This window comes from Cyprinus carpio, chromosome B12, assembly GCF_018340385.1.
Source record: "Cyprinus carpio isolate SPL01 chromosome B12, ASM1834038v1, whole genome shotgun sequence".
NCBI lineage: Eukaryota > Metazoa > Chordata > Actinopteri > Cypriniformes > Cyprinidae > Cyprinus > Cyprinus carpio.
Window position 1 is genome coordinate 19735179 of NC_056608.1, and position 24341 is coordinate 19759519.

Here is a 24341-nt window from a genome sequence, read left to right on the forward strand (position 1 = left end):
TCTCGCTCTTAAATTGGGGATTTACCTCTGTTCGTTATCTCCAACTTCACTCTCGTATGACGTAGCAAGGTTCGTTTAGTGAACGAGTCTTTATTTTAACTTGATTCTTTTTAATGAATCAGTTGAATCAGTTCACGCAACAAATTGTGCACGCATTGAACTGAATTGGTCCGAGCGGCGTTCGAATCGAACTGTTCAAAAGAACCGATTCTCTCACTACTACGACGTCACCACAATGGCCCGGAATTTCCTCCTCGCCAGATCTGGCGCATGCGCACATCGAAAAAGAATGCGGACGTCGCAGCTCTCCCAATATTAAATTGTTTGATGGCCATAATTTGATAAATCATGTCGAAAGCACCATCTCAGGCCGGTTCTTCGAGTGCCGCGGCCAACCTGGGACCTTCATCGTCCTCCTCCTGCTCCTCACCCTCGGCAGGTGGCACGACGTCCCCCGCTAACGTGCTGCACGCACAGCCCGAGAAACCCCAGCACTACACGTACGTAACGAAACACCTTTACACCCACCTGATCACTCATGCAAATCACGTATATTTTATGCATCAGCTATTTTAAACGCCTTTGATGAGTTTTTATGGCGGTGATGAGCTGGATCAAGAGCTTTGTTTTATAGAGGCCTAGTAGTGCGATTGTTTGCATGTATTGCATTGATATGATGTTTTGAAAGATGCACTTGAGCATCCTGGCAAGTACTCTGGTGATTTGTAAACACAATAAAGAATAGAAACTACACAGTGCTTCATTAGTCTAAAATGTCATCGTTAAATCATTTGTAAAGTTACATTTATCGAGATCTCTCACGAAGCACCACGGAACTGGGTGCCCACACTTTTTTATCAATGGATTTTTCTTTGTCCAGTCGTTCATTGCTGTATAAGGATCTAAGACAAATATTTTATAGTGATTCCTCTAAAAAAACAAAACTGATCATCACTATAGTCCTGAGGCACCCAAAGTTTTACTACCAAGGGCCGAAAATGTTAAGAGCTCCAGCAACAGGATTGGGCACCTGTGAGCTAATGGTGTCCAAATATGCTTTCATGCAGTGTTTTGTTAGTTTTTGCCATTAAACCATTTGCTCTTCATTACTCTTCCCGTCTCTCTATCTGTGTTCAGGTATCTGAAAGAGTTTAGGACAGAGCAGTGTCCCTTATTTGTGCAGCACAAGTGCACTCAGCACCGGCCCTTCACCTGCTTCCACTGGCACTTCCTGAACCAGAGACGACGGAGGCCGATCCGCAGACGAGATGGAACGTTTAATTACAGCCCTGACGTGTACTGTGTTAAATACGACGAGGGCACGGGGACATGTCCCGACGGAGATGAGTAAGAACCAGCACAAACTCCTTTTTTAAGTCACATTGTCTGAATTTATGCTAATGCCTTTCTTTCTTTATGTACTGCCAGGTGTCCGTTTCTGCACCGGACAGCTGGGGACACAGAGAGGCGCTATCACCTGCGGTACTTTAAGACTGGTTCCTGTATCCACGAGACTGATGGGAAGGGCCACTGCAGTAAGAACGGCCCTCACTGTGCCTTTGCTCACGGCTCCCATGACCTCCGTAGCCCCGTCTATGACATCAGGTAGACAATTGTAAATGTGAAAACTTATATCCTTTCTTTTCTGTGGGACACAAAAGAGTCATTTTTAATTGAAGTCATTAATTAAAATGCATTTATTATCATGATGCACTAATGTTCAGTCGATAAGATTTTAATAATGTTTTTGAAAGAATCTTTTATGCTCACCAAGGCTGCATTTTTTGAGCAAAAATACAGTAATATACTATATATGAAATACTATAACAGTTTAAAATAATTGTTTTCTATTTTAGTATATTTTCAAATGTAATTTATTTATGTGATGCAAAGCAGAATTTTCAGCATCATTACTCAAGTCTTCAGTGTCACATGGTCCTTCAGAAATAATTCTAATATGCAGATTTACTTCTCAAGAAAAAAAAAAAATATTATTATCAATGTTGAAAACATTTGTGTGTCTTAATGCTTTTGTAAAAAACAGTGATTTTTTTTTCAGAATTTTTTGATGAATAGAATGTTAAAAAACAGCTTTTTTTTCTGAAATAGAAATACTTTGTAACATTATTCATGTCTTTACTGATCAGTTTATTGCATCTTTGTTGAATAAACGTATTCATTTAAAAAACAATCATACTGACCCTAAAATTGGGAACAGTGGAGTTCATTGTGGATATTTTCCCTTGGGATTGACATTTGTAATTTGAATGTCTTGTTTAGAGAGGTTCAGGTGTTAGAAGCCCAGTCTGCTACTGGATTGGTTGAGGGAACATCTGGAGAAGGGCAGTCAGGAGTCGTGGCCAGCACTGCACTCATAGAAAAGATCCTGAGTGAAGATCCACGCTGGCAAGGTGATGCAGCCTCTCCACATGACATTAAAATGAACCTACGCTACATTCATATGTCATTCTTCATGCCGTTCTGTGCTCATGTCTCCTCATGCAGACAACAGTTTCGTGCTTTCCCACTACAAGACTGAGCTTTGCAAAAAACCTCCCCGGTTGTGCCGTCAGGGCTATGCATGTCCCTACTATCACAACAGCAAAGACCGCAGGCGGAGCCCTCACAAGCACAAATACAGGTCTGTATAACAAATACTTCTTTCAGTAGAACACAAACTGAACTTATGCAGATCATTTTTATACAACAACAGTTCATATCATAGTGACCAAAAAGGACAAAAACAACTTGCACACTATATGTTACCTTGGACCACAAAACCAGTCATAAGGGTCAGTTTTTTGAAATTGAGATTTAAACATCATATACAGTTATCCATCTGAAATATGAATAACTAAGCTTTCCACTGATGTATGGGTTGTTAAGATAGATTTACGGTAGGAAATTTCCGAAATATTTTCATGGAACATGATCTTTACTTGATATCCTAATGATTTTTGGCATAAAAGAAAAATTAATAATTTTGATCCATACAATTAATTGTTGGTTATTGCTACAAAATATACCTGTGCTACTTATGACTGGTTTTGTGTTTCACGGTCACATATTCCAAATGTTCCAAATAGCTTTTTGTGGGGGAAAAAAAGTAATAATTCGAAGCAGTTTTGAGTTCTTTTTGGATCTTGAGAGTAACTTTATTTCCAGATTCCTAAACTTTTTGCCTCTTTAACCTAACCTCTTTAATATTTACCAAAAGTTAATATTTCTATAATTTTTGCGTGCTCTTGTTCTCTGATGTCTGTTAATTGTCACCTGACTTGCAGGTAAACAATACAACTATTTGAAGTTTTGGTTAGTGTATTATATATAGATGTATTTTAACATTATTTATGTAGTTGTTTATATTATTATTTGACATTTCTATTATTTAGACATTTATATTTTTATGGACTCGCTACAGTTTGGAATGATTTGTTCCTTTTAAAAAGTAATGAGAAATCAAAGTGCTTTGTATTCAGGGTTTCTTTTGAATTCAGTTCGTTTCCTGCTTTGTAGGAAGGTGACAGATGTTTTGATGATGATAGTTTTAAATGGTGCTGTGTTTTGTTCCTGAAGCCCTGCCGTGTCCCTCAGTGAAGCACAGTGATGAGTGGGGGGACCCGAGTAAATGTGAGAGTGGAGAAAGCTGTCAGTACTGCCACACGCGGACAGAACAGCAGTTCCACCCGGAGGTATTTCACACTCAATCTAATGCGGCTGCATTTACTGTAAGAACAAGGACGTCTGTTTTCTTGCATGGTAATTGGATGTAATATGATAAAATAGTGACTATTGGATTATGTTGTGCTTGTGATGCTCACTAGGGTTGCTATTTTTTTTTGGCCCTTTGGCGTAAGTGTCTCTTTTTTAGATTACTGATTAATGCTGTTAGTCATACCTGTGTCATTACTCCTGATGATTTTCATCTTGCGAAGGATAAAACGTGGGAAAAAAGCAACCTGAGCCATATCCTGTATAGGGATCAGAAAATGATAGACTCATAGATTCTATAAAGTAAAAAATGTATATAATAATATGACTTTAAAATAGCTACATGTACGTTTTATGAGCTGAAAGTTCTTCAGCGTTCCGTCTCTTTTAACAAATTAAGTTTCGTGACCCTTACAGTCATTCGTGATTTACTGGATTTTTTAAAATATTTTTCATGATATTTTAAAATATTTTAGAGATTTGTATATACAAAAAATTATTATTTCTAAGAATGCCCATGACGTGTTAAGCTTTTATTCATTTACATGAGTTTTCCATCTTATATAAAAAATACCTTGATTTTTTGTAGTTGTTTTAAAATATTTAAAGCTCGTTTTTTCTTCATTTAAATAATTTTAAGTTATCTTGAGGCCCTCTAAGAAGCATACCAACATCCTTTTTGGTGCTTTTGAAAAATCAAGCGCCACTAATATTTTCTTATTTTATCTAATTATAAACTTTTTCCTCCGCAGATCTATAAATCCACAAAATGCAATGACATTCAGCAGAGTGGCAACTGTCCGAGAGGGCCGTTCTGTGCTTTTGCTCATTTAGAAAGTAAGCTTACATTTTGTTATGCAAAGTTATCATGTGATGATGCTATTTAGACTCTGCATTGTATTGGATATTTTCCGATCTTGCATGGTAACTTATCCAGTAAAGACCAATTGATTGTAAATGTGTATGTGGTGATTGTGTGTTGTTTCTGTTTTGTTTCACAGAAGTGACTGTCAGTGATGAGCAGCTGGCCGCACAATGCAGTTCACCTCCTTTTGAAACTTTCTGCTCTGCTTCCTTAGATGACTTCAATCAGAGTGGGCTGAATGCCACCACAGAGGAAGGGCTGCTGGGAAGGATTCTTTTTGAGGAGTCCTCCAGTCTCGATGCCAGTCCAGGAGGAGAGGGGGGTTATGGGAAAGCCCCTGGGTTTGAGAGGGAAGACCAGGTATAGCAATAACACTTTATTAATACTTTTATTTAAAGCCGTTGGTTAGAAGACTTCTGTGTTTTTGAGATAATTGTCATAAAAAAACTGGGAATTTTAGGATTCCGGGCTAGGAAAAGTCATAAAAATGAATAATTTTTAAATCTGTAAAGTTATATTTTTTTCTCAGTTCAAAAATATTTGGATAGAATTAACACGCAGTTTAGTTCAAAGGCTGCAAAAACAATAATACTGTGAAATATTATAACAATTTTCTATTTGAATATATTTAAAAATGTAATTTATTCCTGTAATGTCAAAGCTGAATTTTCAGAAGCCAATACTCCAGTCTTCAGTGCCACACAATCCCTCAGAAATCATTTTAATAGGCAGATTTGATGCTCATAAAACATTTTTTTTTTTTTTTCAAAAGTTGAAAAGAACAGCTTTTATTTGCAATCTTTTGTAACACTAACTTCTTTTAGTGTCATTTTGATCAGTTTAATGCATCCTTGCTGAGTATTAATTAATTAAAAACCAATAAAATAAATAAAAAATATTGCTGACCCCAAACTTTGTAAATGTTAGTGTATCTTTTTATAAAGTAAAACTTAAAACAAAATCTTGTTTCGAATTAATTGGATTCCTGGACCAAGGATTGATAGCTGACATACAAATGAACATATGCCCCAAAAATATCCATAAAAAATAAAGTCTTTTGTTTATTAAAAAATAACTTTCATATTTTTCATACAGGCCAGACATAGAAGTTTTTCAATGGAGCAGCGCAGCAGAGACATTTCATCCATGCACAGCAAACAGGTACTGAAGCTACGGATTCAAAACACACATGAATGAAAAACACAAATAGGCCAAGCACCTTTTGTATTATTCCATGTTGTGTGTTTTCAGGATTTGTTGGTGTTTCTGCCCGTCGGCAGTCCTCTCAGTATGTCCTCCAGCATACCTTCCAGTCTGGCAGCCACCCCACCCAGCCCTGCGCCCCCCGGCCTGTCTTCAGGCATGAACGCCAACGCTCTTCCCTTCTACCCTACAAGTGACACGGTGGAGTCTGTAGTGGGTGAGTGGGAGATAACTTGGTTTGTTTTGGGCCAGATTTACTAAGCATGGCAAATTAGCGTTAGAGCGTAGGGAAATATTCTGCGAGTGATTTACTGACAACGTGCACATTTAAAGAACACAGATGCAACATCTAATTTCCATAATGACCAGCGCAATCTATCAAGAGCAGCGCAAATTACTGCCTGCTTTAAAACAGGCTTTTTTGGGGGGGCATTAAATAATGCCACAAATACCAGTGAACTGATGAGTGCAAATCTTAGTAAATCGCATTGCTTGATTCATTTAAATACTCTCCTCCCTTAGATTTACAGATCGAAAGGGAAACTCCTACTAATGCATATTCAATAAGGAGAGTCACAGAAATAACTGTGTATAAAAATAACCATAACTTTTCAGCACTTATTTTCCCACTGCGTGTCTTTAGTAAATCCTGACAGTAGTTTTTAATGCCAAATTAGGTTTTGCGCTGGCACATGCTGAAAGTAAATCTGGCCCTATATGTTATTATTATTTAATATGATAATTTTTTCACCCTCTTGTCATTCCAAATGAGTTTCATTTTCTTCTACACAAAATGTCGTTCTAAGAATTGGTGTTGTTTTATTAATTTGTTTATAATGATGTGTAAAAATCTACTTCTACTTACTAATCTACTTCTAAAATTACTTCTAAATCTACTACTAAGCTTTACTGTTAAATAGAATGTCGTAAGACTTCTGTATTTTTTAAAACAGCGTCTGTTTCTGCTTTTGACTAGAGTCTGCATTGGATGATCTAGACCTGAATGACTTTGGAGTCTCGGCTCTTGAGAAAAGTCTGGAGAGTTCAGCTTTACCCAGCATGGGCCTCATGTTAGGTTGGTGACGAGTTTAAGGGTCTTATCAAATAAAAAAAAAAAAAAAAATTCTGTTGTAAACTGTAGTGTCATAAAATTCAGCATTGACATTCATCTTCAGTTCTGTTTTTGTGATCGTTTTCCTCAGGAGGCAGTCAGTTGCAGAGTTCAGCACCTGTGAACATTCCTGGCTCCCTCAGTAGCCCCTCCCCTTTCAGATCGCCCTCACCTTCTCCACCAATCAGAGCCCACCACTCTCCATTCCTCTCTGCACAGTTGCCACAACCCAGCCAATCAGAGAGCAGCTTTTTGGGGACCTCCCATGGTTCTTTAGGTTTGTGTTATTGTCATTCATTTTAATGTCAGCTGTATTTTAGCCTCAAATGAGAGTTTGCGCTTGTGAATAGAGTGCTTAATAGAGTGTAATATTTCTTTCCTTATTACACGCAGTCTCTATCAGAATGAGTTTAGAGCTTCCTAGACATATCTAGGTCAACATTTTTGTTTACAAGTTCAATTACCAGTTGTCTTTTTAATACAAAGCAGTGTTGTTTTGCTGTAATGCACTGCATAGATTGTGTGGCAGATCCAATCAAACTTGATAGCTTTGTTTTGTTTTTGTAGGTTTAAATGGCATGAGCAGCAGTATTTGGGAACATTTTCCGACAGGCCAAAGTTCGCCAGGTACCCCTCCTGCCCTGCTTTCCACAGGGAGCATGTACAACGAGGCGTCACGTCTCAAACAGGAAGTGGAGGAGGCACACAGGGTGCTGAAACACTGGGACCACAGCTGGAGACAGATGGCTCAGGTCAGACCCCATCTGTGTGTGCATGTGTGTTTATGTGAAAGGAATGGGGAACTGTGTACATGCAGAAACACATTTCACACTTTTACAAAAAAAAAAAAATTATAATAAAAAAATATATATATAATATTTTATGTTAGGGTTTCTTCTACCAAAAACACCTGTAATCTAGTTTTCCATGATTTTCTCATTTTACACCCTTTTCTGATTCTGAGAAATTAATCAGGATGGCATTGTTTTTTTTATCTTTAAGACTTCTATATTGAAATATGATTTGCTATCCATATTACATATTTCAGGCTTGATCATCGAGTTTCTGAATAATTAGGCGCTATTAGGCTGATATACTGATGGTTGTAATGATTTCTGAACAACCTATATTATTTAATTTTAATATAATATTTGAACAATAATAATACTGATTACATAGTAATAACATAGTAATAAATTATATTATATTACATTATAGAGTTACTAATAAATTCCATCAAATTATTTGTTGACCTGTAGTGTGGTTAGTGTTTTGACTGTTTTCTGTTACCTGCTGCAGTCATTGGCGGTTCTAAAAGCAGACGCAGAGGACACTCGTCTCTTGGCGGGACAGCTGGGTATGGAAGCGGAGCGAGCGCGGCGGGCTGAAGTGGAGGCGCAACAGCAAGCCGCTTTCCTGGAGGAGGCGCTAGAGAGCCTACGGCACGCAGAAAACCCACATCTCCAGCTTCACCAGCTCCAGTTACTGCACAGACTTCCACTGAGCTCCGTCTGCAGCCTGCAGGCACAGCTCTGCTCCTGCTTGCGCACTGTAGAACAGGTAATGCACGCGTAACTGATAAATCCCCTGATCAAACTCTCATGAAATGTCTGGGTTTTATGCTAATTATTTATATACAAATAGAGCCCAATTAGATTAAAAACAAGGCATGTTGGATTGCACTGAATCTCTCTTCTCTTCTCTTCTTTCAGGCTGTGTTCAGGAAGCAGAGATTATATTGTGTATCTTGCGATGAGATGGGATCAGTGACGTTGCCATGCCAACATGGCCTGCACTGCGAACGATGCGCAGCGTCGACAGAATGCCCGCTGTGCACCGAACACCAGCAGAGCATGAATATCCCGCAGTCATAATCCTGATCTGCTATAATCCACACACTAGACACAAACTCACTGGATCTCATTCAGATTTCACTCAAATTCTCATTACAACTACGGCTAACACCCAAAGCCTTATCTTAGCTAAAAGCTGAGGCTTAATTGATAAATATGATCTAGTTTGATTATTATTGACCATATCAATAAGACATGCCATGCCATATCCTTTACATTAGCATGCAGTCAGTTCTAGACCTCAATGGGACTATTCTATTTTCAAAAATTACTAGAGAAACTAACATCCATCAGCAGTTTGTGATATTTTCATGTTTATTGTGGGGATAAAACATCACAGATACAGTATAATAATATGCTTATGTTATGTCTCATTGTAATCATTTTCCATGTCTTTTAAATGGGAACAGAGCAAATATAACTTGTATTAGTATTCAGATCTGGTCTAGCACTAATAATTTAGTTAGTGCTTACATGACAACACATTAAGAGATTTTAAGTGAAGATTATGATACCAAAATTCCATATTCCCTGTATGCTTTATATAGAAGCATAACACATACACATATATATAGTAAGACAATCCTATTCTTTTTTTTTCTTTTTTTTTAAACACGTTTAAATTGAAATGCGGAATGTCTTTCCAGAACATTCTGAAATGTTTACAGAAGAAATGCAGTTTGTGCATCTTCAGTGCAGCTGAAATGATTTTTGTTTTTTCCAGATGGGGAGATTTCGTAATTAATACAGATTTTAGGATAGTTAGTAGCTATATAGAAAATTTACAATTACATTCATAGGATTTTTTATGGAGAAATTCAAGGGAACTGCTATACAGCAAAATGGAAAATAAATACGGTTTTGCAGCTTTTTGTTCTCAGGGTTTTTTTTTTTCTTTTTTTTTTTTTTAGGAGTCTTGGTAAACTGGAGTGCAAGAGTCAGAAGGCAAACATTCTTTTTAATGTAATTCCTATGATGTGCATATTTTATTTAATGCATTGAATGAATAATTAACCTGTTTACTAAACCAACAGCACGTTCCCAACTGCAGCTTTCCATTCACATAGATGCGTTTTATATGAACACATGTCTGACACCAGTGGAGAAGACAGTAATTCACGTGCACTGATTAGGAAACATGAGAGCATAAGCTACGGCTGTGGAAGAGGGCTTGACGTCAGTGTTTCAATTTATTTCGATGATTTAATATGAATTCAGTTTGAAGGCACAGTTATATGGGATGCTCAACAGCTGACTTCCTTTGAAACAGAGCTTCACTGTGAATTCAGAAATCACCTGCTCAGTTTTGTTCATATACAGTGTTTCAGTCTGATTTTGTAAGAGACAATAAACAAATGTATATTTTTGGATGAAAATGTTGTATGTTTAATTTTTAATATCAAATAATGACAATATCATCGTTACACTTCCTTACAATAATTAAAAGACTTTACATTAAATAATATTTTAATAACAGATAATAGAAAAAGGTAACAAATAATGTTAATTTGGATGTTTTCATCTTTTTGTCCTCTTAGATTTCTTGAGACTTCTTTTCTCTTTGTCTGCGTAATTTAACGAAGGCCTGAGCTTCTCTCTCGCCTTTCCTGGCCTCAAGTAACTTCAAGGTATTTTCACCTACAAAAACAGAGACAGCATGAGGTCATATTGGATTTCTACATATGACATCTAATATATATATATATATATATGTATGTATGTGTTTATATATATATATATATATATATATATATATATATATATATATATATATATGTGTATGTATATGTGTAAGTGTATATATATGTATGTGTGTATATATATAGATATATATATATATATATATATATATATATATATATATATATATATATATATATATACATAGATATATATATATATATATATATATAGACACTACTGTCAAACGTTTTTAAAGAATTAGCTATGGATGTGTATATTGATAAAAAAAAACATCACATGATCCTAAATTATTCTAATATGCTGATTTGGTGCTTAAGAAACATGTATTATTATTATAATCAATATTTCTGAGGAAACCATTATTTTTTTTTCATTTCATTGATGAATAGAAATTTCAAAACAGCAATTGTATGAAACAATTTGTTTGTATCAACGTTGTTACTGTCAATTTTGATCAATTTAATGTGTCCATGTTGACTAAAAAAAAAAGTGTTAATTTTGTTATTCCAACTTCACATTATTTTCTTTTGTGAAACATGATCTTACATAAACAGTACAGACAATTAGTTTCTTAATGCACTAAATGTTGTGCGCATAACAGGAAGTGACATACTGTTGGGTTTGGGGTGCATCAAAGGTAAGCGGATCTGTGCGGGTGTGGGATTGTTCTGTCCACCTCCGACTCCTGGCACCGCTTTAAGAGAGAGGAACGCCTCTCCTTCGAAGTCATCGCTCCTCAAAGTGTCATGGTCCAGCACTGTCACCATCAGACATGCTCCAGGAGAATGGCACTGATCTAATGAAATGATACTGTGCCCCCCAGAGGACAGAAAGGCATTACAACCATAAAACAACAATCTAAAACCAGCCATCTCTATTCAGTTTAACAGTTTGTATTTGCTTATAGGCTAGTCAGTGGTTTCCAAACCTGTCCTGGAGGACCCCCTGCCCTGCACATTTTGTAAGTCTCCCTAATCAGACACACCCAATTTAGATTTTGCTGTCTCTACTAACAAGCTGATGAGTGGAATCAGGTGTGTTAGATAAGGGAGAGATCCAAAAGATGCAGGGCAGTGGGGCCTCCAGGACAGGTTTGGGAAGCACTGGGCTAGCTGATACGGATTGGGCTAACGAGTGAACACAGGTGATACAGGTTACTGAAAGACTTTAAAAACCCTCAATTTGGGCTTTCCACAAAAAGAGCTGGAAAATGGAAATTTGAGTGTGCAATGTAGTTTTGAAAGAATTAGTGTGATTATTTGAGTGTGTGGTTTGTAAATAGAAGACTTTATTTGAAGGTGCTGTATTTAAGTTTTTGACTGTACTAAAGTGTAAAAATACCATATGTTTTCAGATATTTAAGAAACATGGTAAGTTAACATACTTGTTTATCTGAAAAACAATGCTACACTCAGTCATTCTCCTTTTTTGAAAATGTGCATTCAGCACCGGAGGAATGGTTTGTGTTTTTTTTTGTTTGTGAAACCCACTGAATGTTTGTTTAATTGTTTTTATTCACCCCGGGTTGCCAGTTGGCGGAAAACGCAGCGTATTTCATTTCATGTCAAGTGCGCTCGTTCCTGTTGGTGTCGTCAATCTGGCAACCTGTGTGCACCTCAAGCCTGAGGAGGAGGGGCCAGGTAAAAAACTCTCTCCAATATTTTGAATTTGGACTGCAATACCTAGTTCAACCACTTGGTGTCAATCCTACATACAGCACCTTTAAGAATAAGAGTAATTCTATTTTATTTCTTGCAATTCTCACTTTTTCTCAGAATTCTAACTATCTTTTTGTTTGTTCTTTTTTTTTTTTATGCCATGGAATAAAACAATAAAAAGGCAAATTTAACCATTTTGACTTTTCCCCCACAATTGCACGTTTGTATCTCACAGTTCTCACGTTTCTTCTTACAATTGCTAATTTATATTTCACAATTGCAAGTTAATGTCTTTTTTCGCAGAATTGTGAGAAAAGAAAGAATTGTGAGATTACCTTTATTTAGTGACTGGATTCTAAAAATAAACTGAAACCACATGTTTACATACAATTCAAAGGACTCTTCGAACAACGGGTTGAGATCGCAGTTCTTGATTTTGGTGGATCGCGGTTCTACTTGAGGGAAGATGTGCTTTGGTTCTAGAGACAGTTGAACGAAAGGGTCACTGGAACCTGTAATGGACAAAATGCAGTTTTATAGACTCAACAGGGATCAGATGCACAAAGCAGCCAATTCTGATATTAATCTAAAGCAATGGCATTCAGATAATTTCTAGTATTGGCAGTGTCAGACCACCACTGATACAAGATTTATCAGTTTCTTCTAAAAATCCCACAGATTAACCAGCATAGTATAAAATGTGTTTGTCTTCTCACCATTTGAGTCGAGAGGAATCAGATTGACGGCGTTGAGAACCTCTACATGCAGTTTGTTCTCTGAGCGTTTGTACGAGGTGATGAGAGTAACAGCTCCGTATTTCTCTCCATTAAACACTTTCTGCAGGAAATGTAAACAAATCTAGGTCAGTAACACTTGGTTGGGTCTTATGGATGATTTCCTGATCTGGGTGATTTCCTCACCTGTTCCCACACTTTTCGCTCAAAGAACTTCTCTATCAGCTGATTACAGCTTAAAGAGTTTTGTGTCAGGTTTGCCCGTAGAGTCTGAGGAAACAAAAACCAAAAACTCATATCTCAATGGGAACGAAAGGGAAGAAAACAACACGTGAAGAGCGTCAAATAATAACACTGACCTTATATTCCTCAGTATGTAGTGTTTCAAGAGAAAGTCCATTCCCTTCAGCATGAAAACACTGTTCTAAGCACTGCCAGAGAAAAAAAAAAAACAATAAATAAAAGTACTTTTTTGAAGAAAATGTAAAATATAAGGTGGCTGCCAAGGCATTTCTAAGGTGTTCTGAGTGTCTTAATGTGTTATGTGTTCTTGGGTGGATTCTAAGTCTGACAGTTTAGAAACAAACCACACTCTTTGTGGTATCGCTTGTGTCTCTTTCACAAACAGTATTTGAGTCCAGTTACATGCTAAAGTGTAATATTTAGCATTAGGCTAAAAAACTAACCTGCAGTGCATATAGTAATCTCTGAAAGTAAACCAGGTTACTGTCCTCCTGCAGAGACATCTGATGCAGAATCTTAACCGAGTTCATCCACAATGGAGTAAGAAGACTGAAAGAGACAATTAAAACACATCATGAAGGCTGATCAACTAAAGTAAAAACAACCAAAATATACAGATATGGGCAGGTTGAAAAAAACATGTATAGATACCTATTAAAATTCTCCTGAACCAAATTCTCATTCATATACTGCAGTTCTTTCTCAAGATATTTCATCAAAGGAATTACGGCCTGGAGATAAGAGAGCCAGACACTCAGTGTCACAATGGGTTCAAAAAATGTCATCACAAGATTCAGGCTGATAAAACATTTCTCTTACGTCTTCTGTAGATCTGGAGGGAAGCCTTTGACGTGAAGCCATGTTGCGAACATGTGTTTCAATGTCTGTGTTTAACTAAAAAGAGACACAAGACACTTGATTTCAAGTCCACTTTAGATCTATTATCTTTGCAACTACATGTCATCTAACTCTCATTACAGTATAAGTAGACTGTTAGGTTAAGGTTACAGTTACAATAAGATGACATGTACTTGCAAAGTCACTTATAGTCAACAGAATGACCATCAAAATAAAGTGTACTCAGATATTTAGCAGACAGTCTAATAATACTCTAACGACTGTTAGTTGATGTAGTTGCAAAGTTAGGCTTATGTAAGTAAGCAGAATGTCAAAAGGTGACTATCAAAATAAACTGTGTGTTCTGGTTGTTGTGAAAGTGTCACGTTCTCAGGAAGAGCTCATGTAGATGTGAGACTCCGTGAGAGAGGTTATAACACTACCTGTTTCTCTGTTCATTTCTGAGAACCTTTCTGATTTTTAGGATTTTGAAGTAGATCATTCACATCATACTTTGAGAACAGTATACCAGTTTGGAGACACCTACTATCAATAGTCATATCATCAAAACTATAAAATAACACTTTTAAGGAATCTTAAACTGACGCTTTTGATGATGTAATCAGTTATGTTACCTTTTTCCCGAGTGTTTCAACAGCAGAGCGGATCTCTCGGTTCAGGGCGGACTGTGTGTGTTGCAGCTGAGATGGAAGTGTGTTCTGGAACTGAGTATCTCCAATCACATGCCGCGTGCGCTCCCGGAGCCCCGCCCAGTTTAGCTGCTGTGGTAGACGTGTCAAAACTGTATGCAGATGCTCTAGATCGTTCACCACCACGCACAGCTAAATATACATAAACCATGCAAAGTTAGGTGTAAACAAGCAGATGATCAATCTAAAGATCACACACCACATACAGTACCACTTCATCATCAGCTCACCATTTTTATAGCACTTTCTCGATCTGAGTCTACAGAGAGCTCCTTCACTCGAGCCTTCAGCATCTGACAGTACGTTGATGCAATCTTACACACATCCTGTCACAAACAATGCATATTTATACATCCTACAATTCAATTACATGCTAGCATTTGTGTGTTCTGGATGTGTGTACCTCTGTGAGTTTGACCATAAGCATGAAGGCCTCCTCCGGGTCAGGCCAGCTCAACTGCTCCCAGAGCTGAGCCACAGGATGCAAACATGCTGCAATGTCCACTGCAGAAGAGCTGTGCTTGATGGGAACTCCTCCGGTCTGCAGCGGCTGCAACTAGAAAAGAGAGAAAGAGAATGAGAATGTGAGTGTGTAGTTCCCTTCAGCTACTTGAACTGTTTGCTTAAGTAGATTGACAAAACTGTTTTTACTAAAAAAGTGTTTTAGAGCATAATACCTGATCCACTTGCACAGCTTTTTCCACCCTCTCCATTGTGGTGCTAAAGGCTTTGTTTAACCAGTATGGAAGAGCATCTCTGAAGTCCTCGTGGAAACTTGTGAGCTGCAATAACTTCCCCCTAAAAGAGAAATCCAAACTTCATGTTTAAAAGGAGAGTGCACTCAAACTGAAAATTCAGTCATCATTTACTCCCTCACATGTTGTTCCTGTATGACTTTTGTTCTTCTGTGGAACACAAAAGATGCTATTTTGAAGAATGTTGTTGGCAACCCAGCAGTTTCAGTTGTACTGACTACCATAGTATTTTTGTCCAAACAGTAAATCAGTGGGACCCAAAACCATTTGGTTGACAATATTTTCTTTTGTGTTCCACTGAAGAAAGAAATGAAGCAATAGTTCACCCAAAAATTAAAATCTGCTGATAATTTACTCCAATTTTAAAGTTAAAACGTATTTCACTTCATTTGATGTTAATCAATTGGATCAGGTATTTGTGGATTATTGTGATGTTTTTATCAGCAGTTTGGACTCTCATTTTGATGGCACCCATTCACTGCAGAGGATCCATCTTTACTCTCATCTACATCTTAGATGGCCTGTGGGTGAGTAAATTTAAATTTTTGGGTGAACTATCCTAGATCCTAAGGAAGTCAGTATCTGTAAACTGGGTTGAGATTTTAATAGATTTTGAGTACTGTACATCAGAAAATAATGTGTAATGTAAGTAACAACTCAGAAGTTACAGCTGATTGTAGGACTGACTGACCTTTTTTGTAAGAAGGCTTTGTCTTTGTGGATGGCTTGCAAGGTGAGATAAACAGGAAACAGGCTGTTTGCCAATGCCTGATCCATTTGATTCTCCAGCTGAGAGAGGGTAGCCCGTAACTCATCAGCCAGCTGTTCACACACACAAATAAGGGACAACCAATTATATACTGACCATAGAAATAGACTGATCGGAGAAAAAATGCACAGTAGCTTTATATATTATATTTCTTGATTCTCACCAGAGAGTCCAGTTTTAGGTAAACCACAGTGAAAACATCCACCTGCACAGCACTGGAAACAGAGAGAGAGGTCTATTGTATTAGTCATAAAGTCATTACATCTCGTCAGTGATGTGATGGATAGGAATGGCTGTCAAATTAACTGTCCATTAATTTTAGTGGCACAAAGATGGCCGAAAAACTGTTCAAGAACTGTTCAGATTAGGCCTTCTCAATGAAAATATATCCAGTGAGCAGCATGTGTATTCAGCTCCGACATCCTGAAGAAATTCAATGTTTAGCAGTTAGTTAACTGACCAAATTACAACATAAAAAGCTAAAACTTATAGATGATATTATATATAGATTAGTTCAGTCAGGACCACTCTGTTTGAGTAAGATTATTGTAAGATTATTTCTTGAACTTTATTTTTGGCGGCAGGCTTCGTTTTCAGATTCAGACCCCCCTGAAGCCTAAGCAATTGGTTGATTTTTTATATGCAACAGTTGTATATTCCAAGTAGAGTCATATAGTACTGTGGATAAATTTGAACAAATTTAGCAATAAGCTGATAGATGGTATATCTCTGTGGGAGAGCAGTTAAATGATCATGTGTCTGCAAAAGGAGGAGCTGGGGATGGAGGAGGGTAAGCGCATATCTGTGACTATGGCAAGTGTGAGTACGGATGAACTTACAGTATATATCTTATTAATTGTAGTGGGAGGGGTTACGATCAGCTGAGTGTCAGCCGTGGCCTGCCTGAAATACGCTTGTGCTCCATTTGTCGTTCAAACTAGATTTACATTTTAAAACATACAGTTCATTATTCTTACCTGACAAACACCTTATTCCAGACATCTTTACTGACTCTAATGTCTTCTTGCACTTCTCCAATCAACCGAGAGAGGGCGCTGATGGACTCTAACGGATCCTGTCAAAGAGCACGTACTGTATGAAGAACCTGAACTCACATCTAAACTTACTGGAATATATGTTTTATCCACATATAGAATGAATGCCAATAATCTGCATGGTTTCTTACCTTGGTCATGGGTTGATGTAAACCTTTTTTGATGTTAAACCACTCTTCTGTGCCATTCTGGGAGAAAAGAAACATGGTTTAGTTGACTTAAGTGACTAGTTGCACATATAATGCCCAAAAACGGGCCTGTTTGTTCTCATATACACAGAAAAATATTATTTCGGACAGGTGTGCAAAAGGTATTTTACTGTGATGTGCAGTATCATGTAAGATATTTATACTGAATACTCACAACAACAGCATCTGTGACCTCAACATGTAAGTCAAACTGAGCAGGATTGAGCTTCTGAAATGCTCGGGTCTTACAAATCTGAACAAGAACTCTACATAAACCAAAACATAAATATACTTTTTGAGAGTTTTGCATAGTATACAATATATATATATATAAATGAATGATTGCTAACTTATGTGTGTTACCTGAGCAGTGTTTGTAGCCGTGGTGTTGTTTTAGGGGTTGGAGGATAGATGTCCCTGTATTTGGATACTAAGCAGAGTCCATACTGCAGAAACCCATGTAGAGAGTCACCAAGCTCCTGTTTCTGTTAGCATGCATACATGTTTAACATGCTTTTAATATGTTTTCTATTTTAATATATTTTAAAATGTAACTTATTCCATTGATAGCTTAGCTGAATTTGTATCAGCCACTATTTTAAGCTTCAGTGTCGCACAATCCATCAAAAATCATTCTAATATGCTGATTTGGTTTTAAATATATTATCGTTCAAAAGTTTCGAAACAATATTTTTTATTTTTTTGAAAGAAATTAATACATATATTTAGCAAGGATGTACTAAACGGATATTTCACAAAAATTTTGAGAGGGGATGTACTTAACCCTATAATTGTTTGTATGAGTTTGTATAAGTATGAAAAAAATACTATGGAAGTCAATGTCTACCAGCAACTGTTTGGTTACGGACATTCTTCAAAATATCTTTTTAAACTCAGGCAGGTTTGGAACAACTTGAGGGTGAGTAATGACAGAATTGTCATGTATGGGTGAACTCTCTCTTTAATTCATCCTTGCTATATAAAAGTATTTTAAATTAATAAAAGTGACAGACACACATTCATACAGTATATGTCACAAAACACAAAAATGACTAGAACAAAATTATTTTAAATGTTTGTCATGTAAAAAATGTTGGGCTTTCTTGTGACAGCAAAAACAGCTCATCTTTACCACAGCATGATGACTTGATATCAGCCGACAACACTGATGATTACTGTGATAAATTGCTAAACATCACATGACACTGTTGCAACAACCTTGCTCGTGATGCAGTGTAGAAAGTACTTTCTAATTCTGTACATCTACACCCACTCTGAAAGCTGTGTGTTTCAGCTTTCATACCCCACAAGAATCACCAACCTGCAAGTAGGGGAGTTCCTGTTGGTCCCAGTGGTACTCTATACTGGTTAGCTGCTGGAAAAGCACAGTTGAGTCCACCTCCAGGGTTTGGTAAAGTTTGCTGTAGGCCACCCACTTCCTGTGTAGCACCACAAACAACCCACACATATGCAAAAGAGATTTAAATTCATCTGCATGTGCTCTGTTCATTACATTTAAGCAGCATGCTGACACTGTTGAGCTCAGCATACTGGGTATGTAGTTAAAAGCTGTCCCTAAAAAGAACAAATCAACACTGTCTGGTCTGCTGTTTTTATTTTGTCAGTCTTGCTTCCAGATCAGTGTGATGTACAGTATCATATGCTCTTACGCCAAGTCTTGGAGAAAAGGTGAAATGTCATTCTGGTTGGCGTAGTGCTCGAGCAGGGCCGTCCCCTCCCCACACAACTCTCCCTTCCACGGGTTACTGTCCTGAGGGGCGAGAGTAGAGTAGCGTTGAGAAACAGAGAGAGATGCAGACAGTGTTGTGAAATGAAAAGCCAAGTATAAATTTACAGTCTATAAAAGTACTGCGCAGCAGGAAGTGATTTTGAAGCTTACACAACCAGTGACTGTTTAAGATATTTCATAATGTTTAGAGAAGCTTTCAAAAATTCTCTGTTAAAGATGTACCTTTTGTTTGGAGATATGGGCTTGAACAAACTGCTGCAGGATGCCACAGTAGTTCACATAAGGACTCCGTCCAGCACTCAGGGTCTCATCTCTCTGTAATAAATGAATCCAATTAAATTCAAATTAAGGATCTGTCATTCAGTCAATACTGAGTAAATGAAATATTTGAAGAATACTAAAAGTATAATAGTCAGTCTGCAATGTTCATCGCAGGTTTGGTCTGTTTCAAAGGTGCCAGTGTACAAGCAGACGCTTTTTTCCAGAATATATCTCACAGCTTTGTCACACTGAGTGTCTTTCACTTTAGATAACATACGTAATTTTATGTGGTTTTATCCTTTGTATTAGGTTTTTTCTTAAGTATTACCATTTAGATTTAATCAGTTTTTATTTCAGTTTCAGAATTAGTTCTTATTTATTTCCAGTTAGTAAGTTTAGTGTTTAACTCATATTTATTGAAGTTAGTTGTCAAGGCAGTTTCATCTCCATCCATGTTTTTTATCTAATACTTACATTTTATTTTATTTCAGCTTTATTTACAATGTGTTAATAGTTTTAGTTATAATTAATGTTAATAACCCTGCCACACATTTTAATGCATAGATATTTAGGTTCAGTTTTCTAAAAAAATTAGTTCAAGAAGAACTGAAAATAAGACCACATGCTCTGGTCATTCATACAGTTGCACTTCACTTTTTAAAAATATATTTTAAAATGACACTTCTTTAAAAACAAAAATGTACTTGCAACACTTTGCAGATCCCTTTGTGATCTTTACGAGTCACCAAACAAAACCCACAATTTTTAAGTACTAGACAACTTGATGGCCTGCTGATACAGGAGAAAACAAGCTTTCACCTCTTTATGAATGAATTTAAGCTGAAGATGACACTGTCCTCTGTCTGGGTATGTCTCTGTTCGGGGCTCCAGGTTATACCATGTGTCCTCTGTGCAATGCAGTTCCTGCCCACAACACACATAAGTACATGAAGCACATGCCATGAAACTAAATATGAGAAATTGAGTTATCTTTGTAATTTATATTATAAAATGTTATATTATAATACTTCTTTAAATATGACATAAATAGGTATGTGTCTGAGGTAAGAACTGGTAACTAAAATTATCAAATTGATGGGCATTGACTAGTGTTATGCAATATACCTTCAGCTTTAGAACAACATTGCCCAAAAAATCATCCTGTCCTTTCTCTTTTTTTGCATCTTTTATCATCCTGTGAAGAGACAGTTGAACACTCAGAATTAAATTAAATGCCAGTACCATTTATACTAATTATTTAAACATATTTATTTAAAATGGTTTGTATTATCTAAAAGCTTTAAAGATTTTAAACCTTTTAAGTCCATGGATATTTGTGCGAAACTCATCAAATTTTTGCACTAGTGACACCTCTTCATCTTTGTCCCTATAAAACAAACATCACTGTGGTGCTTAGAATGAAAACGTACTACAAAATATATAGTACAATACAATCAGTATTTCTTATTTCTTAAGTTCATTTCACGCACCACATCTCAATGTGGAAAATTGCATTAGAGATGTCTTCAAATTCCCTGTAAAAAAAAAAAAAATGCAAGCGTTCAGACAAAATGATTAATCAGCAAGTTTTATAAACAGCTGGTCAAATACTCTCTCTATAGAAGATATTCCTACTCACAGTTTGATGGTCTCGTCCCAGATTGGGTTGAGTGTCTGTTTCTTTATAGTTGTCTGCAACACTTGTCCTTTAGCTGAATCACGCACTACTGCTTTCTGAGGTTTACTGGATGATCCACCACCATGAGACTCGTCTTCACAAAGGATCGACAGCAGACAGTACGGATCGCTGAATCCTTTTGTCAAATATTTAGATACATGTAGAAGCAAAAAAAACAAAAAAAACAATTATGCAGTAATACCTATGTTTGTGTTTTTGTATGTTTATCAATACTATTCTTTAAAATTAACAACCCTTGGTCAAAAAAAAAAAAAAAAAGAGACAATCATACCACTAATGTCCTTTCCCAGAATTCCCTTGGCTTGTTTCACTGTAACCATGAGGCAGTAGATCGGAGCCTGTTCGTTGAGATATTTACATATGTAATTCAGTGAATAACAACATAATGATATACAGACTAAAACAATATCACATATCTTTAGTGAGTGAGTGAGTGAGTGAAGTGACGTGTGGCCAAGTATGGTGTCCCATACTTGGAATTTGTACTCTGCATTTAACCCATCAAAGTGCACGCATACAGTAGTGAACACACACACACACACACACACCGTGAACACACACCCAGAGCAGTGGCCAGCCAATGGCTTTAAAGGCTTTTTGCATGTGGTATAGGCCTTATACATTACATACATGTGGATTATATTACACACGAGATTACATTAGCATATTTTGATGTAATTTTTTTTTTACATTATTCTTACCAGCATGCTCTGGACTTTTTCAATTGAGGTTTTATGTTCATCTTCTGTCATGGAGAATGCCTGTCAGAGAAAAATAAATAAAAATATAAATACAAAATGCATCAATAAAATGAATAACAACAATACTGTAAAATATACGAGACTACAAACAAAATCCAGAAAGGTGTGTTACCTCTTTGATATAGTTTTGTAACTGCTTGGCACTGTATTGCTCTTTTGTGTGTGGTTTTCCTAACATATGAGTGATTGTGTACAGAAGCTCCTTGTACAGCGGTTTGAGCTGCAGGGACAATAATAGTCATTATTCCACAAAGCTGACACGAAAATACTAGAAGTTATTAGTCTCTGCTGAATCATTACCTCCTTCTCTTTATGTCTCTTTTCAGTCTCCTCTGGGTTCTCAGAGTCTTTGAAATCCTGATGGTTAAATTATATTGTAACAAATATAGTAATTTATTTACATAATACATTGCCCTTCTTTAAAAGAAAAATAGCATCAATAGAGTTTAAAAATATCTTCAAAAAAAAAAAAAAAGTGAGAAATTATAGAATGACTAATTCCTTACCTTTCTGTTCAGTTTTCTGGTCATGCCCATTCTCCGTGCAGGGGAGGACTGAGAGAGAAAGAAGAGTTGCATTTAAATTCAGAAATCTGGAGAGAAATGCAGAAATTTAGAAAGAAATTCAGAAAGCATAAATAATTATACAGTACCTGCCTCTGTCGGATCCGACTGGACCCTGTACTTTCAGTGTGGGCCTACAGATATAAACAAATGAAACAAAGAGAGTACTTGTTCATAAATCTGCAACACTTCTGCAATCATCAAACTGATATAGAAAGTACATGAAAAAAAAAAAGCGAGATGTATTCAGACTAGTGCTGTCAAACGATTAATCACATCCAAAATAAAAGATTTTGTTTGCATAATATATGTGTGTGTACTGTGTAGATTTATTATGTATATATAAATACAAACACATGCATTTATATATTTAAGATTTTTTTTAAATGTTTATATATTAAATATATTTATATATAATATAAAATATAAATGTATATACATGTAAATATTTTCAAAATATACATATACTGTATGTGTGTGTATTTATATATACATAATAAATATACACAGTACACACACATATATTATGTAAACAAAAACTTTTATTTCGAGTGCGATTAATCGCAATTAATCGGCACTTTTCAGACACAAAAAAATATGTATAGACTCATTACATCATACTATACAATATCATTACGTCATAACATTGTCTATTCTAATTCCTGATATTCTTGTTTTTATTGTTATAAAATATCCAGCAGAAATCAGAATCATTTATAAAATAATATCTCATAAACCCTTTTTTAATCAGTTATCAAGTGTCGGGCTCCACATGGAATATGCTCATGCAAATGTTGTTGGCCAATCTTCTCTGCAGCACTTCCTTATTATTAAGGAAACTTCATCATAGTGACCCACCATCATGGGTTTAGGATGTTGCTAGTGAGTGTGCAGAAAATAAAGGCACCTTGTTCTCAAAGAAAAATATGTGATAACATTTAAAAAACAGAATAAATGTCAACGTATGTCCTCTGGAACAGAGACCAGTTTTTATATATATTAACTTTTTCTTTTCTTTTTTTTTTTTTAAATCAAGGCTTTATTAAAATGTCTTTATTAATTATTAAAATGTCTTTAAAATTAAAATGTTTATATTTATGTAACTGGTTACCATTTCAATTTCTTTTTCTTTTCTTTTCTTTTAGTTTTGCATTTAAAATAATAACTAAAAAGAGTTCTGCAGTGTACAGTGTAAATTATTTTTTAAAAGTACAAACGTTGTTGCTCGATGATTATGAGGTCACTAAACTGAAAGATAATTAGAAAAGAATGATAAAAACAGTTAAAAGTGTTTTAATATAGCACTGCAGGTCACTGCTGTCATGTCAACTACCCTCAACTCATACCTCTGCTGTGAGCATGCAACATATAAATCATTGCTTTGACCCCAGAAAGATAAAGATTTTTAAAAAGTCATGCATTTTACTAACCTCTTTAGGAGGAAGAAGTAGATTTTCCCCTTGTGTAGATGCCCCATCTTGGACTGGAACCATATTTACAGCTGTACTCCACACACCTAACCTGATTATTCAGCTCTCTAAACACAAGCAAAGCGAGTAAGCGACAGATGCTCACAGCTTTTCTTTTGTTTAATCAAATAGTCAACCGCCTAAATTGACAGTGGATACAAGTGTTGAGTCTTCAAAAACGTCTCATGTTTATGAGCGCAGTGTTTCATTTAGGGTGCGGAAGTTGGCGTTTCCTGTTAAAGGTCGGACCTGCAACTAAACTGTTACTTCACACTGCAGAAACTGCTACCACGTCGTCTCCTCCTGTTGTTCTGTCACTCAATCTTCCTTCCTCTCTCTCAACGCAGCACTCTATGCCACTCACTCTTTATCTTTACGTATTTAGAGTCTATTTAAACAAGCACGGCGTAGTCTTGGTAGCTTTTTATCAAACAGGATGCTC

General features: G+C 36.3%; 2 protein-coding genes across 3 annotated transcripts; one reads left to right on the plus strand and one right to left on the minus strand.

Moving 5' to 3' along the window:
• The first annotated feature begins 221 nt into the window (after positions 1-221).
• On the plus strand, positions 222-10119 carry unk (unk zinc finger). Of its 2 annotated transcripts, none has more exons than XM_019118516.2 (15): positions 222-500; positions 1138-1347; positions 1429-1605; positions 2281-2411; positions 2506-2641; positions 3575-3692; positions 4464-4548; positions 4713-4936; positions 5672-5737; positions 5828-5996; positions 6756-6854; positions 6982-7167; positions 7458-7642; positions 8190-8450; positions 8603-10119. In XM_019118516.2, exons 1-15 carry the CDS (start codon positions 349-351, stop codon positions 8762-8764), a joined length of 2361 nt encoding a protein of 786 aa, XP_018974061.1. In that variant the 5' UTR covers positions 222-348; the 3' UTR covers positions 8765-10119. The 2 variants fall into 2 exon arrangements, with proteins under 2 accessions (XP_018974061.1, XP_018974062.1); XM_019118517.2 differs by having other exon boundaries at positions 4791-4936.
• unc13d (unc-13 homolog D (C. elegans)) lies at positions 10106-24200 on the minus strand. The gene is made up of 34 exons (XM_042735920.1): positions 23861-24200; positions 22520-22564; positions 22374-22421; positions 22168-22224; positions 21980-22087; positions 21808-21867; positions 21378-21444; positions 21047-21221; positions 20898-20942; positions 20723-20794; positions 20533-20602; positions 20227-20331; positions 19369-19461; positions 19067-19167; positions 18718-18835; positions 17760-17881; positions 17572-17662; positions 17340-17396; positions 17131-17228; positions 16317-16368; positions 16076-16206; positions 15307-15427; positions 15033-15185; positions 14860-14955; positions 14555-14761; positions 13902-13976; positions 13734-13813; positions 13526-13631; positions 13199-13270; positions 13026-13109; positions 12822-12942; positions 12494-12617; positions 11061-11257; positions 10106-10381 (listed from the first exon to the last, which is right to left on the minus strand). Exons 1-34 carry the CDS (start codon positions 23921-23923, stop codon positions 10278-10280), a joined length of 3318 nt encoding a protein of 1105 aa, XP_042591854.1. The 5' UTR covers positions 23924-24200; the 3' UTR covers positions 10106-10277.
• Between the last annotated feature and the right edge of the window lie 141 nt (positions 24201-24341).